Below are 17,508 nucleotides of genomic sequence, written 5' to 3'. Positions count from 1 at the left end.
TGATTCAGTTACACTTGTCCTTTGACTTAGGTAAATTAGTGATAACGGAGCGATAAAATTAACCCGGTAGGTATACGATACGACATGCAAATAACGATAATGAGTGTGTTTACGATAGAAGCTTCTGGAAAGAGTTTTGACGGGCATGCAAATATTTTTTTCGACGTCGTACTGTCATCTGCATCTCATCTATTGATTTATCTGTCACAGCGGAGCCTGCAAAAGTATCTGACACATCCTATCGGTCCTAGACATAGTGTCGTATCGGATAATTATGCACGCTTTATAGTGTCACTTATTGGTGTTGGTGACTGTACCTACCAAACATCGTCATCGTCATCGTCGGGCCAAATGTTATAGCAGAATCTTGTCACTACGTAAAAAAATGTCGTACGTAGGTACCTAGAAATAGATAATTTTTCTGAGTAAATTAGGTACAGTCAAGGGCAAGATATCGACACGGAGTTACAAAAATATGTATACACGACTTTATGCACTTAACGTTAAGGCTGTGTATACATATTTTTGCAACTTTGGCCGTGTCGTGTCGATATCTTTGCCCTTGACTGTACATTATTTCAAGTGTAATTTATTTTGTACTCATTTACCATACCTGTTCAAACTGAGCAATTGGTATATTAGCTGTTATGATTTCGAATAATGTCCGGCGTTGGGATTAGCAATTTCGATAAAAATAGTCACCTAACTGTGAGCCGAATTAGTCAGAGAAATATTCTTGAAATATTCAGATTATTTCCGATACTATTCAAGGATAGAGTCAAACATAAAAACCGGCCAAGTGCGAGTCGGACTCGCGCACCGAGGGTTCCGTGCAATTTATTATATGATGTAACTAAAATTTATGCTTTTTGCAATTTTTCCTTTATCTGTGCTATAAGACGTTGCTTCGTACTAAATTTCAAGATTCTGAGTTCACGGGAAGTACCTTACCTACCCTGTATGGTTTGATTCCCTTGCAAGTATCGAATTTTTGCAACATAAACGCCTGTACCATTTGATTGCTTTGGCTAAGAATGTTTGTTTTTTTCACAGCTCCAAGGGACAGTAGACCTGAGTATTTGATATGAATTTCAGCTTGATACCTCCACGCGTTCCTGAGAAAAAGGGTCTTGACAGACAGACGACGGACAACAAAGTGATCCTATAAGAGTTCCGTTTTTTCCTATTTGAGGTACGGAACCCTAAAAATGAAGAACAGAACTAACTTTCGTGTATCCGAATATATTGGACTGTGAGGTGCCCCCGTGAGGTCAAGGACCCCGAGCATTATCCTCATGTGCTTATAAGTGGTACTGTATTGCTCTCTGAAATTCAAAGTTCGAATCATAAAATTTCTCGTGCTCTCCTATTAAATACTATTAGCATGAGCAGGATGGCACGACATGTTAGTTTAAAGCGTGTCCAAGGGAATACAAGGTACTAAAAGCCTATTTTAGATTTGCAAGAAAATTGTGCAAGTTGTATTACATTGCAAGGTCGTAAAGGGAACGAGTTTGAAGTGGTCAATCGAACGCAGCAATGTGATGCTACTGCACGATTTTTCTTGTAGTTCTATACTGAGCATTATACTCACGTGATGTAGATACAGTTGTTGAATAATAAGCAAACTAATAAAGAGATTTTGATCTGATCACATGTCACTTCAACATTGCTGTACAGTCACCAGCATTAATATCTGCCACAACGGAGCTTGCAAAAATATCTGACACGTCCTTCCGGCCCGAGAAATAGAGTCGTATCAGATATTTATGCTCGCTTGTTGTGTCACATATTGGTGCTGGTGACTGTACACAACCATAAATACTTTACTCTTCAATTGTGGTTCCGGCATACGTAAACTCGTATACTGTGTCTGTGTCATTGCAACAAACGCAACAGCACTTTAAAACTACATTCAGCAGCCAACCGATTCTCAACCTTCCATGACCACAATTAAACTTCAAAATCTCATACCATTTCATGTCCGATTCAGTTACAGTTCATGAGTTCAGTGCTCAAGAACATTATACTCAAATAGCAGCGAATTAAAGTTGATTCTTGTGAGAAAGGTTTCTAGTGACTGTCAGTACATGTGCACTAAGTTTGCACCGAAGAGTAGGGTCAATGTAAATGAAGTTAAGGAAAAAACGTAACCGTTGGTATTTGTGTAACATGGCCTGTTATGATAAGTTGACTGGCAAGGTTGTCTAAGTTTAAACAATTCTTTATTTTTGCATAGAAAATGTATAACCTGCTGGCACATCTTGCTAATGGAAAAAAACCGGCCAAGATCGTGTCGGACACGCCCAAAATAGGGTTCCGTCGCCATTACGAAAAAAATAAGTAATATTTTTCTAAGGATTTCGTATTTTATACGGAATCTTCCAAGTTTAGGTATAAATTTTATAGGTAGGTACCTTAGGCTGCTATTTACTCTTATAAACTACTAATAATTCAAACTTAGCCGTTATAGTTTTACTTGAAAGTTTGATATACTTACTACCATCCTGAATTTTTTCAAATTTTTCCATCCACCGGTTTAGATTTTAGAGGGGGGGGGGGGCGCTCGATTGTCATGAAAATTTGCACTTTTAAGTTGAATATTTCGCAAACAAATCACTGAATCGAAAAATCGTTTAAGCAAACCCCTAATGGTTTTAAAAGACCTATTCTACGATACCCAACACTATAGGATCGGATGAGAAAAAAGAAAAGAAGTTTTTATTAAATTAGTAAATTATTGTACCATTTTGTCGGCATAGTTTACATATATATTCGTGAAAAATTACAGCTTTCTAGCATTGATAGTCCCTGGCTGTGAACAGGTAGGCTCGTACGTAGTGCGAGGTGCGAGCGAGCCTCGTATCCAAACACCGGTAACCGGTTAGGGAGGGCTTCGAAATAACGTTCCCAAATAATTTCGTTCGAACGTAACATACCTAAATAATAACGCTCCCAAATAATTTCGTTCGAACGTAACCTAAATAATAACGCTCCCAAATAATTTCGTTCGAACGTAACCTAAATTACAACGTTCCCAAATCATTTTTTTCGAACGTAACCTAAATAACGAAATCGGTGTAACCTGTACAAATACCGGTTTATGTGTAACCGGTTACAAGTTACAAGCCCTGATTTAAGGTTTTAAGTTTGACAAAAAAAGCAATTTATTTTTATATCTAACTAGGTAATTGATTTTTATACTTATCTAATTCTTGTCACCTAGACCATTAACTTTTCTTTACTTGAGATTTATACAAGAACGAGTAGATTTGTTTAATCGACGAGTCCCCGCAATATGGCCGCGGCTTTAGAGAAATGAAACTTGATGCATATTTAAAAAAAAACGGTGTGTAGAACCGGCTAACCTCGGCAGCATGAAATGGCGGTAAATTAAAAAAAATAGGAACGGCAACACGCTTCACACATAAAAAAATATCAGTCACAAATATGTAACAGGGGGCACACACAAGCGCGCGAGCGTTTGTAAATTGTACAATACTAAATGAAAGTAAATGACATGAGACAGCATGGATTAAAAACAAACATGGATGCCAATTAATTCAGAATTATTGGAGCTATAGTCAAAATCTGACTCATGAGATTCAAAGCCTTTTTTCAATTTCTTATTTATTCTTATACACCGTCAGGCGCGACTCACTCCGCGATTACATTTACCGCTACAAGTAGATGCCCGGCGCCACTCCGGAGTGGCCTATTCAGCAGATTTTAGCGGTTGCCTGCCGCCAAGGCTCGGAACCGGTTTATAAAATAGCGGTGAATACCCGTTTATTTCGGTTTAACTCCGAACTTTCATAAGAACGCGAACGTTTTTAAGAACTTAACTATAACCTAAATAAACCGGTTTATTCGACGAGTGACAGCTGGCCGGCCGGCGGCGGGCGGCGACGTATATCCTGCGCCGGAATAAACCGGTTTTTATTGTACTAAAGCGGTTAATCTGACAAGAACTTTATGGAAATGCTCCCTGCCGCACTGTCTCGGATCACCCGCGTGACGCGACGCGCTTATTTTATGTTAGAGATTTAAGTTGTTTCTTATATTTTTTAATTTATTGTTTTATTTTTTCGCGTTATTTTATTACGTATTAACCCGTGTAAGAATCCTACCAGTAAAGCAACAAATTTTTGCATTACGCTGCAGCAACGCACGCAAAAATGTGGTAGATTCAATTCTTAAAAATTGTGATATATTAGTATTAGATTGTATTGAATATAAATTTGGCCAAAAAGTGTGTAAAAGTAATTATGGAAAATGTTAATTTCCCATAAGATTCCCAGATTGGTTTTTTGAGACATAAAATTCTTTACAATTTTCAACTGGATGCATTAAAGGTTTAATTTTATTAATAAATGAAGGGTCCACGGAAAGAACATGTCTAGTCACCTAAGCAACTTTTTGTGTTAAAGCGGTTTGAAACCATTTCTTTAAGTGAAAATAAATATATATTCAATGGTAACGGTAACTCATAGTATTTTGCAAGCTCTACATTTTGAGATTAAAATCTCAATTTAAAAAAAAGATGATTAGACATGTTCTTTCCGTGGACCCTTCAAATGTTCTATATCTGGATTGGAGCTTCTTCTCTTAAGCATAACATATACCCATTAACCAAATGCCACGTAAATACTCAAGAGTACTCCACAACTTTGTAACATAAGTGCTGATTTTATCTACTTTCACAGATAATGAAAAGGCCATTACTTCGCTAACTGCTATCCACAACATATTTCTTTCTGTTTATTGAATAAAGAATTCTAAGAATTTTGAAATAATATCCAAAATAACAAAAAAACATAAATAGCTATTCAAACAACAACAACCTAGTTTAGTAATCTAAAGTCCTTACTGTTTATTAGAAAGACAAAAGCAGTTTAGTTAACATAGGCTTGTTAAGTTTTATGAATAAGGGGGTTAGTTTGTAAAAAATGTCAGGACTCAGGAGGATAAGCAAAATAGTTCCCAGTCTTCAAACATTATTTCTAAGTTAATCCTTAATAACTATAACTATAAAATGAGTTCATTACTCTTAGCTGCCTCTATCATTCCCGAACAAAGGTTAATTATTAATTTATTTATTTATGAATTAAAAAGCAGTTGGCTAATATTCTACTCTGTGGGAGGTTTAGGTTAGTGTTAATAGCCTAACCTAATGACAACAAATATGGAATAACCTCGTAATTCCCGACTTTCTTCAACCCTTTTCCAGGCCATGTTAATTTAGATATGCTACCACAAAATTAGTCTTAGTTTTTTTTTTATATTGTTTAACTATGAGGGATTCATTTAAAAAGAAATAATATTTTTAATGACTTCAATAGGGTTTTCATTTCACAGAGGTGAAATATTGCTAGTATTGTAAGGTCTGTTTGACGTTTGCTTGTGATTACCTCATTTAGTGATTTAACCAATCACAAGCAAAACAATACTAACACCATCTAGCAATATTTCGACACAATGAAAACCCTCATTGATTTTTCCAAAAATATTCTTACATTACAGATTAGACCTAATGGGTTAGAACATCAAAAACTTAACTTAATTGACTAAGTAAGTAAGTATGTATGTACAAAAAATTATTTTCCTATTTGGGCCAATCAACTATTTTACAGACACTTTGGGCATCTCCTGCATTACCAAAATTGACTCTGGCGTTACCAAAAAATCATACTTCCAACAAGATAATAACGGTTTTATATGTTGAACTTACGTAGGATGGCATGTATTCATGTACACCATCTATTAAACACTGAAAAAACTTGTTTACTTACAAAAATCTGCAATTGTTTGAAAAATGTTGCGGACAGATTAGTGTGGGTAAAAAATTTGATTGGCCCATTTACGTGTAACATAAAACAAATAACGTTGTCCTTGTGAATTCACTCCGAGTGCAACAAAAAAGATCAATTTATGTGGTCGCTATATGCACTTTGCCTGGAAAAGGGTTACCATACATAGTTCTACAGACTGAGCCAAGAATTCCCAGTTTTGCTATTTAAAAATTATTTCAATAAGTATAAAGTTCTCATTTCATTAAAAAAAAATGTACTGCACTACATTACATTTGGCACTTATTTTTATAATTACTACTGTATAAGGTACAGAAGAACTTACGAGGATAACATTATCATAGTCTATATAAACTGATAAATTTCTTCTTCAAATTCAATATTGGCAATTTTGAGTACAAGATATTGTTATAACATAATGAAAATACCATCTGTCTGTACCTAAGACTCTCCTGTCTACCAAATTATTGATAGCTATAATTTTCAATGTCACATAATACTTGCAAGGTTCAACTCTACCTACTCTAATGATTTCTTAGAATTAATCTTAATAAAAGGCAGATAAATGGGAGAAAAAGTATTATGGCCAGTACCTAGTATGCTGACTTATTAAAAATTAAACCTGCAGCAAAAATTCCTTTGTTTGTATGTGTACCTCAATTCCTTTCATTCCAATTGCCATAATTACACAGCAGTGAGACACATTCCTATGACATCTGAACAAGCCACAGAGATAAGACCTTTAAACTATCTACATCTATCACAATCTAAGACACATTAATTAGTAGCGTGAACCATTATCCGATAAACCACAACGCGAGTTCTATTTCACGACCGTAAAATTCCATTGTATTTATACTTTATCGTTGAAAAACTATTAAAAATTGTATTATAAACAAACTATTTTTGTTGTTATTTATGTAGACCGAAGAAAAGAAATGGATTTGTTTTTAAATAAATATTGTTATCAAAATACTTACATCGTCCTATACTGCTGGTCTTAAAAAACACCACGGCCACGGAAAGACTCATTCAAAGGTCTTTTTCTACCGAGCACAACACTAAAAACCTTTTACACAAGAAACTGATACAATATCAGGGAAAGACAGTTCGGAAAACACACGGAAATTCGTAAAACTCTTATACTAATAAGAAAGAATCCTTTTGCTATTTATCACTCGTAATTACGTGACATGACAGATCGTGTAATGCGATGTAAAAGCCAAGGAAAAATATTTGTGGTAAATAAATAAACAACATGGCAACATTAGCTTTTATTGTCGAGAAATGTATACCTAATATTAAAAGAATCGATAACCTTATGTTGGATATCATGTGAAACTAAAAGATTAATTGAAAATTATGATTAGTTTATTTATTTAATAAGAAGAAAAGAAAACAATAATGATCATTTTACCAGTTTTCAACTTATTTTAATAAATTGGCTACACCAGAAACCTGTTCAAATATTCTGATTATCAAATCTTACTGTCGGTAAAACACTGTAATTTAAAGTCTGTAATGTAGCAAAAAAATTTAAAAACGATGATGAATGAAAAACTATATCCAGTTTATAGTTTCTATTTGAATTTTCAACATTAACGTTATTTTTATTTATGTCTAGTTTCTGAACGATCCCTGAAAAGAGTAGTGTTGCTTAAACCGGCTAAAGCCGAAATAATTTTATTCCTAATTTAGTTGATTTTTAAATCTTTATCTCTGACGCATTAAATACTTCACAACATTACCAAACAATGATTGTTTCAGTCACAATAAAATATAAATATTACGTTTAAATCATTGATAATTAAATACATAAACATCTTTTGTCTTCATATCTCCTAAACGTTATGAACGCATCGTAATGTAGTTTCAAGGATTATTGATTTTTGGCTGAGGTTAGATTATTAGCAACACCGGCATACACTGACTGAAAATGTACCGTATTTCAGTATTATTGGGATGGTACTTGTTTTTAGGTTTCTATGGGATATGTAAAAGTGTAGCCGAACAAGCCCCAGTGACATTTACTTTCAAAGAATATCAATACAAAGATTCACCGAAAAATGTAAGTGTTGTTATGAAGAGTACGTATTTGTTATAAAATATATTTCTTATAAAACAAACGTACACTAAGAATTAAGTAAGAAAAAAAATGCGTATCGAAGGTTCCGTAAATATCTGAATAATAAATAAGTTCCATGCATTTGACCGCTGTTTATGACTACTACCCTAGGATTGTAATCTTTACCGATTTATCTTTGGTAATTAATGGTGAATGATGATGTATTACATACAAATTTATTTTACAGGAAATGACGTTTCGTGAGTTTGAGACAGCATGTGAACAAAGTGGTGCTTGCAGTCACATGGCAGGTCTGGCCAGGACCCGCTGTGTGAGGGAGTGTGTCTCCCCGTCATGTTACAGGGAGCTTTATCAGACAGATCCAGTAAATACCTAAATCACGATAATGACTCCCACATAAAAATAGAAAACGCATGAAGTAGAAACTGAATATTAATATATTTTTTTGCTTCAAGTTGGCATTTTATGTCAGAAATTTGCCGGTTTTGTAGAAGCAGGGGCATCATAATTTAATTTTTACTCTTTTATGCGGGAGTCTACATTCGCATGTATGTAAAATCTCAGAAATATATACTAAACATTTTGTGTATACGAAGAGATACCTCTTGTAGCGTCAATGATATTTCATAGTCAATGATATTTCACGACGAGATCTCAATTATTCTGACTGAATAGCCCGTAGGTGCTAGGTTTTGCAGTGGTAAGTCATTAATTTTCAATCTAAAAACTAAAAGATACGGAAAAAAAATATTATATCGTGCCACGTTTTAATTTTCAATTTTGTATTTTCAGCTTGAGGAGGGAGAAATTGACGTGAGACTGAACTCTTTCAAAGGCTGTTTCATTCAGAGAAGTGGCAGAACTAGAAACTGATTTCAGCACAGCTTAATCTCTTCTTTAATCTTATGCTCTAACAAGATACAGAAAATTCGTCACAAGATACAATTTTCACTATCTGTAAGTAGTGATACATTTCTATTTTGCAGGTGGTAGGACCTTGTGCAAGGTCCGCCCGGATTGCTACCACCATCTTGCTCGCTAATCCTGCCGTGAAACAGCAGTGCTTGCACTGTTGTGTTTCGGCGTGGAGAGTAAGACAGCCGGTGAAATTACTGGCACTTGAGGTATCCCATCTTAGGCCTCTAGGTTGGCAACGCATCTGCAATCCCCCTGGTGTTGCAGGTGTCTATGGGCGGTGGTGATCTCTTATCATCAGGAGACCCACATGCTCGTTTGCCATCCAGTTGAATAAAAAAAAAACACGTGCAATTCATACAATGACTTTTTATTGTACACCACAATATAGCAAGTAGTACAGAAAACAGAAGTACAATAGAGGAATTTAATAAGTTAAAAAAATAGTGACAGATTTTCCTCTTCTATCTTTTCTGACTGTCTTTACATGACATTTTTGTTAGTAAGTTATCTATTTCGCTCTTTTGTAAATGAACTTTTTTTTTAGCTTAAAACCTTGCTTTACAAAAAAATTAGCTAAATAAGTAATGTATTTCTCTGTTTCAGCTCTTTTACAACGTTGTAACTCGGAAGGAAACTTTATTACATTATGTCCTTAAAAGAAGAATTGCAACAAAATCTTATAATACATAGATAGAGGAGAATAGGATTTAATTTGTTTGGCTGTTTTGTCATATCCATGAAATAGTCATAATAATTTCTTTAGCGTATTTAAAACGTGCCTTATATTTCTTTTTAAAAAAATTTACTGTTATAGCTTACCACTTGGCTTAAATAAAGAAAATATTCATACAATGCATTTTTTTTAAATACCTATCTGTTACACAGTAAAGAATAATCATAAGTATGTAGAATGGACGCGCTAGAATATTGCTTCTGATTTTCCTATAAAAGTCAAGTCGAATTGACTCCCCTTCGTGAAGACTTTGCCCTTTTCACACCACAGTGCTGGAGTTCGGAGTTGGTAGTTCGCAATAGAGAGCGCTGCTACCCACTTACACATCTGATTCCTTAGTCGGCTTTTTTTGACACCCACAAAAAGATGAATTCGTCCTATTCTAAAATCAGGCACGACAAAAAGAATAGTTAAAAAAAAGACAATAAGTGACTTAGAGATTTTGAAATTAATAAGAACTCACTAAGGATCATGCTATCTTCACTCAGTTGTCGAATTAGCTAAACCAAATGTATTGCTCATGTAATCATGGCGAAATAGTCAATCAACTTTTTGGTAACACTGATTTACGCACTCTTATACGTTTTTCACTGCATGGTTGCACTCACACAACGGTAAAATGTATATATTTTACTGCATTGGACTTTTGGTATGACAATTTTTTTTTACTTCTCATGCTCGTAAAGTTCGTATTTATGCTCTAGCATTATAACAATTGTTTCCTCTGTTGCTATTTCGTTTCCTCGCCATCGAAGTGAAAAGCAGAGTGTAAAACTCTGTCAATAAACCTATTTTCCCCTCGACAAGTCTATCCACCCTCGCCATACCGGCTCGGGTGGCTATATGAACGTCTTGGGTAAAATGGCTCGTTTTATGCTCTTGTTGTACAATCTACTATTGTTTTGCTAGACGAGCATTATCTATTATAATTAAAATTTACTGTTCCCAAAACTCCTGCAAAAGCTGTGAAATCTATGCAAGTTGTCGAATTTGTAAGTTGTATTACTTTGTATAGAATACCTACCATCTTAACAGAAAAAAATATAGCTGTAATTTTTGCACGAATCCATGTCTAATCTTATGAAAACTAAAAAATATACAATAGAGTAAAAACCGAACTTTACCGGTAAACGTCCTTCCAAAAGTTCGGTTTGTCGTCGCATTATTGAAGTACGAAAAAAATTTTCTTCCACTTGCCATCGTGCGAAGCGGTCTAGTGGAAATTAGCAAAATGGCTTCTTTGTGTAGACAAATTATTCGTGGAAATGCTATGCGAGGTGTTCTCATGAACGCCGCCCGCCGGGGATATGCCGATAAAAGTAAGTTCATTTCAACATTATTCTATCCTCGCCACCACATCTGTCAAAATTGAGTTACGTAATGTCAAAATTATCCTGAAAAATGGTTAGAATAATGAAGAAAATATTGTTGAAATTTTTTTTTGAATTGGGACAGCCAAAACATTATCATTATAACTTAAAAACAACCTTTGTTATATTCAGGGTTGTTGAATCATTATATAAAATGTCAAACTGTCACGTTTTATTGATTTTCCTGTAAAATAAATTGTTATCGAATATTTTTGTCGTTACAACAACGTAGTTATAATTACCTTTTTCAACTACATCCTCAAAATATTTCCTAATTGTGTGCTGCCTCTTGATATATAAACCTCCTTACTAGTGCTGGCCTAAATTATTGTCGATGCCTTTTTATGTCTACTGTCAAGTTGTCATATGTATCTTTCTCAATATCGTATGTCGGATTCAAGCTAATTAAAACCAAATATCTATTGGTTTGTCTTTTACTATGCTACAATTTAATTAGCTTAAAATATGCCCGACTCAGATACGAAACTCTGCCCCAATATGGCAAGGTACTTACGACCCGAGAAGTTTGATGTGGATCCCACCGCGACTGAAGCGGACCTAAAGTGGACCCATTGGAAATACACCTTTAACAATTTCATACTCGAAGAGATCCCTGACGGTACCGATTCTTTGAAGCTTAAACTTTTAATGAATCATTTGTCAGCACACATCTTTCCACACGTTCGTGATTCTTCCACCTATGACGATGCCCTGAAAGTACTCGATAAAATGTACCTCAAGCCAAAAAACATAATACTGGCTCGCCACTTACTGGCTACGCGTAAGCAGAAGTCTGACGAATCTATTTCCGATTACGGGAGATCACTTAAACTCCTGGCCCATGATTGTAACTTCGAAGCTGTCACTGCTACAACGCATGAAGATGAAGCTATAAGAGGTGCTTTTATTTCGGGAATAACGTCACTAAGAATCCGGGAAAGATTGCTTCAAGAACGTTCTCTCACTTTAGATCAAGCTCTCGATCAAGCTCTCACCTTAGAGACAGCAGAAAGAGACTCCCGGGCAATGACCAGCGGGGCAAACGATGTAAACCTAAACGCCCTGCCAGGAGCATCGCTATCAAAACGCACAACTAGAAACTCCCAAAATCTCCGAAGAGCTTCGGAAGAGCCAACTAAATGGCGTTGTTTCTATTGCGGGGGAAATACGTCACACCGAAGACTAAAATGTCCGGCTTTCAACGCCCAGTGCCAGCTTTGCTCTAGAAAAGGTCATTTTGCTAATGTATGCAGATCTATAAATGCTACCAATAACGCCGTTGCCGCTGAAGAATCTGCTGTGGACTCTGATGATTCTGAAGTGGCTGCTAATGCCATCTCAGCTGCCTCTCCATCGTCCCTATCAAAAGCCACTATACCCGTAACTCTGAACAACTATCACGCCGACGCTTTAATCGATACGGGTAGTTCGGTAAGCTTTATAGATGAGAAAATAGCGCGACTAATGCAGCTGAAACAGAAGCCTCACAAGCAGACTATCACGCTAGCATCTCAAAATAACGTATCTTTCGTAAGAAGTGTTTGTTTTGCAACTGTCACCATGAACAAATACTCGCACAAACATCGACCACTTCTCGTCGTCAGCAATCTTTGTGCCGATGTTATCATAGGCCATGACATACTTAAAGAACACTCTAGTCTCCAATTCAACTTTGGCGGACCCAAAGAACCTCTAATCTGCAATGTGATGCAAGCTTCGGTGCCTCCCGCCTCCATATTCACTAACCTATCTCCAAACATTAAACCAATCGCCGTGAAATCCAGACATTATAGCGAGCAAGACGAAAAATTCATCACCGAAGAAATCTCAAAACTGTTGGAAGATGGTGTGATAGAACCAAGCGTCTCTCCCTGGCGTGCGCAGGTCTTGGTAGCAGGAGGAGGGGCACATCGGAAAAGACTCGTAATCGATTATTCCTTGACTATAAACAAGTTTACAGAATTGGACGCATACCCCTTACCTCATATCGAAACAATCGTGTCTAAAGTTGCAAAATATAATGTTTTCAGTCAGATAGACTTGAAGAGCGCGTACCATCAGGTGCCAATTAAAAATAGCGAGAAACCGTACACGGCATTTGAAGCTGCGGGGAAACTCTATCAATTCACGAGAATCCCCTTTGGGGTTACTAACGGAGTTGCAGCATTCCAGCGTACGCTCGAATTCATTATAGAAAAAGAAAAATTAAAAGGGACATTTACTTACCTCGACGATGTCACTGTATGCGGAAAAGATAAAAGCGATCATGATCAGAATCTACTTAATTTTCAAGCTGCTGCAAAAAAGTATAACCTAACATTAAATGATCAAAAATGTAAATTTTGTCAGGATACCGTAAGTTTGCTGGGCTATACTATTAAGAATAACACGATCGAGCCGGACAAAGAACGACTCCAACCGCTCCTTCAGCTACCAGTACCAACCAACACTGCTGAACTGAAACGAGCTCTAGGGCTGTTTGCCCACTATGCGAAATGGGTGAAGGACTTTTCGAGTAAACTACAGCCTTTGACAAATGTAAGCAGCTTCCCGTTAACTGAAAGTGCTGTTGCCCAGTTTGAGCAATTAAAATCAGACATTAGTAAAGCTTCACTGGTAGCGATTGACGGAGATGAAATGCTGACCGTAGAAACTGACGCGTCAGAGTATGCGATAGCTGCTACACTTTCTCAAAAAGGTCGACCTGTCGCATTTTTCTCCAGGACACTATCGAATGCTGAACGTAAACACCCATCGGTCGAGAAAGAAGCATATGCCATTGTGGAAAGCCTAAGAAAATGGCGCCATTTTCTGATGGGAAAACATTTTATGTTATTAACTGACCAACAATCTGTGTGTTATATGTTCAACCAAAACCACTCAAGCAAAATTAAAAATGAAAAAATACAACGCTGGCGTCTCGAGCTCTCCTGTTTTAAATATGATATCATCTATCGACCCGGCTCCCAAAATACTGCTGCAGATGCGCTATCTAGAGTTTGCGCACTAATGAATGATAACAAATTGTATGAGTTACATGCTCTACTATGTCACCCTGGTATAACGAGGATGTACCATTGGGTACGCTCAAAGAACCTACCTTACTCCATAGATGATATAAAGACTATGACGACCTCTTGTAGAGTGTGTGCTGAAATAAAACCCCGCTTCTTGGCGACAAAAGGACAGCTAATAAAAGCACTGGCCCCCTTTGAAAGGCTGAATATGGATTTTAAAGGACCCCTTCCTTCAAATTCGGGAAATAAGTATTTACTCACCATAATTGACGAGTACAGCCGATTCCATGGGCTTATCCTTGTAAAAACATGACGTCTGCGACAATCATCAAATGCTTGCGAGATCTTTTTAGTATACAACCGCTGTACGTCCATAGCAGCAGAGGGAGCTCATTTATGTCCGAGGAACTAAAAAGTTTTTAAGAGCTAACGGAATTGCCTCTTCCCGAACTACTTACAATGGCCAAGTAGAGCGTTTAAATGGAACACTGTGGCGTGCGGTACAACTCAGTTTACGTTCCAACAACATGGCAGTAGAATACTGGGAACGAGTTTTGAAAAACGCCTCCACTCTATCCGTTCGCTCATCTGCACGTTCATCACTGCTACTCCTCACGAGAGACTGTTTAACTACCCGCGGAGGTCGCCTGATGGAGAATCAATGCCCACATGGCTAGTGCCAGGACCAGTTCTCGCGAAAAACAACGTTCGTTTGAAAAACGATACCTTAGTGGAGGAAGCTGTATTCGATAATTCGAAGGTCGAATGGCACGGAGAGCACAGTGTCCAATAGACATTTAGCCCCACTTCCGAATGATTCTCGCTCTTCGATCGACCTTCAAGAAGAATCATTTGAAGATGCTTCCGATTCTTTGGTAAATCCGGATAGCCCTGTTTCAGATCAACCTCAACACCTAAGTCTTCCGACTAATGCAAATGAATCAAGACAGAAACATCTGCCCTTGAAAGACCAAGAGGAATCGACGGCTACCTTCTCGCCTACATGACTTTCTGGTAGGAGATGAAAACATAGACGGGGAGAATGATATATAAACCTCCTTACTAGTGCTGGCCTAATTATTGTCGATGCCTTTTTATGTCTACTGTCAAGTTGTCATATGTATCTTTCTCAATATCGTATGTCGGATTCAAGCTAATTAAAACCAAATATCTATTGTTTGTCTTTTACTATGCTACAACCTCTCATATATTAAGGCGTTAATAAATTTTAAACTTTATAGGTTACTAGTCTTATCATCTTCAGGAATATAATCAATCTTTGAATTATCTATAAGTTGTTCTTAATTCTAAACCAGCCAAATCATATACTGCATGATATGATAACCCCATTGTTAAAATTGTTGTACTTAATACTTATGAAACTTATTTGTTAGGATACTGACTCATGGTTATTTAAATTTTATGTTGATCTGTATATTGTTGTGTTACTGTCCTTCTACTCATTTATCATCTCCCTTAATCGGGAAGCTTATTTTAACTTGAATTACTAAAACGTAAAGTAAAAATAAAGGTACCGGCCATACACAAATGATTAAATTCCTATTAATGTAATTTTAAAGTAATAATCTTGTTTACCAACAATAAAGATATATTGAATAATAAAATTCAATGTTTCAAGTATTACTATGCAAAGACCACTCCTGTATTATTGTTGTCTATGGTATGCATGTGCATCATGATATGGCCTTTTAAGGATTCCATAGCCAAAATGGCAAAAACGGAACCCTTATAGCATCGCCATGTCTGTCTGTCTGTCCGTCCGCGGCATTGCTCAGGGACTATCAATGCTAGAAAGCAGTAATTTTGCAAGAATATATAATATGTATACTAGGCAGACAAAATAGTACAATAAAAAATTCAAAAAAAATTTTTTTAGTGTACCATAGACTGTAAAGTAACATAAAGTAGGGGTTTTTTTTTCTCATCCAACCTTGTAGTGTGGGGTATCGTAGAATAGGTCTTTTAAAACCATTAGGGGGTTGCTAAAACGATTTTTCGATTCAGTGATTTGTGTGCAAAATATTCAACTTTAAAGTGCAAATTTTCATTAAAATCAAGCTGTCCCCCCCTCTAAAATTTAACCGGTGGGTGGAAAAATTTTGAAAAATTCAGGATGGTAGTAAGTATATCAAACTTACAAAAACTATAACGGTTAAGTTTTCATGAAAACTTGAATTCCATACAAAATACGAAATCCTTAAAAAAGTATTACTTAATTTTTAATTTTTCATAATGGCTACGGAACCCTATTTCAAAGCGTGTCTGACATGCTCTTGGCCAGTTTTTTTTTTCTCATGATATTATTCTTTTATCATTCAATACACTAAGAAGATTCAAAATATTAAGTATCAAATTATTTTCGAACCGTTAATACGTTTCGACCTTCAACCATGACCTTTGGAAATAAAATGAGTTCAAGAACAATTAGTACAAGAAATTACTTTTACATTTTTCAATACTTTTGCTGTTGGCATTAATTGGTTGCACTGTTTATTAGATGCATCTGTGGATATGGGTATAATACTACCTATGTCTATGTAAAACATTAGAATAAACATGCATACACAAGGTTGCCACCTTAAGAAAAATAAGTTTGAACAGCATCAGACAGCACCAAAGACAATTAGAGTTTGTGTTATTTAGTTAGACTAAAGGAAAAGCCCTTTGGGCTTGTCAGCCAGATTTAAAACAATGTAATGCTTACATAAAAAACATGTGAGTGAAAGTAAAAGAAGTAGAAATAGTCTAAGCTGGATGCTATTTTCCAGGTGTTGCCAGTTTAATGTTACTGGACCAGAAATGCAAGTGTTTATCTTTTAAATGTAACTCCAAACCTGGCCAAAGTTCTTCTGGAATTCCCGTAAATAGTGGCTCAATAGGAAAAGATTTGAGTTTTAAACCAGAAACTAAATGGTTTTATGTTATTAGTGTTATTGTATTGTATTGGTGACATTATGTAGTCAAAAACAATGGAATCATCGGAAACCTAAAGTAGAGAATATAATCCTGACCTTTGATTTATTATTTTGTTCTATTTTTTTTTACTTAGTCATGTCATTTTCATTGACAGTAATTCAATATAGTCCTTTCATACCCATCAAACTTGAGTTTTTTAATTCACTAAATTCATAATTTAGATGTAAATAAATGGTTTTAAAAGTTGTCTTGTTTCCTATAATTAAAGTTGAAAGGAGTAGTTAATTATTTAGTTGGTAAAAAATTGTCAAATCATTATAGTTTTTAAGTTTGTGTAGTCCTTCTCATAAGTAATTTTCATAGTTCACTAATTTGCAATAAGCAAAACCTTATCGTTAACTGCTATAAATGTTATCCAGTGATGGCCGATCCCTTGGAGCATGCGACTGGTCTGGAGAAGAAGGAACTGCTCGCCATCCAGTCTGGAGACGATGATCCATTCAACATGAAGGTGTTGAAGAAGCTGCAGGCACAAAAGCTAACCCACGCTGGTGCCGTCCTGCTTTGATGCCCGTATTGTTGGGTGCATATGTAAGTATTGATTTTTAGTACAAAGTAATCTTATACTATACCTATT

The 17,508-nt window shown here is 36.0% G+C and overlaps 2 protein-coding genes across 2 annotated transcripts in view; one reads left to right on the top strand and one right to left on the bottom strand.

The window, feature by feature from the left end:
* The window catches only part of LOC141441797 (uncharacterized), a 67,873-nt gene extending 60,860 nt beyond the window's left edge, over positions 1 to 7,013 (bottom strand). The window contains exon 1 of the mRNA XM_074106663.1: positions 6,791 to 7,013. The gene's annotated coding sequence lies outside the window, so the exon portion shown is untranslated. The remainder of the gene's footprint in view (positions 1 to 6,790) is intronic.
* A 3,691-nt stretch (positions 7,014 to 10,704) lies between these two features.
* LOC141441507 (cytochrome c oxidase subunit 5B, mitochondrial-like) overlaps positions 10,705 to 17,508 on the top strand; it is a 16,248-nt gene continuing 9,444 nt past the window's right edge. The window contains 3 exon segments of the mRNA XM_074106268.1: positions 10,705 to 10,866; positions 17,291 to 17,411; positions 17,413 to 17,462. Coding sequence (XP_073962369.1) covers positions 10,779 to 10,866; positions 17,291 to 17,411; positions 17,413 to 17,462 — 259 coding nt within the window. The 5' untranslated portion in view covers positions 10,705 to 10,778.

The sequence above is a fragment of the Choristoneura fumiferana genome, chromosome 24 (assembly GCF_025370935.1).
Source record: "Choristoneura fumiferana chromosome 24, NRCan_CFum_1, whole genome shotgun sequence".
NCBI classification, from domain to species: domain Eukaryota; kingdom Metazoa; phylum Arthropoda; class Insecta; order Lepidoptera; family Tortricidae; genus Choristoneura; species Choristoneura fumiferana.
The sequence above is the reverse complement of the archived record's forward strand: the minus strand, read 5'-3'. Positions and strand labels throughout refer to the sequence as shown.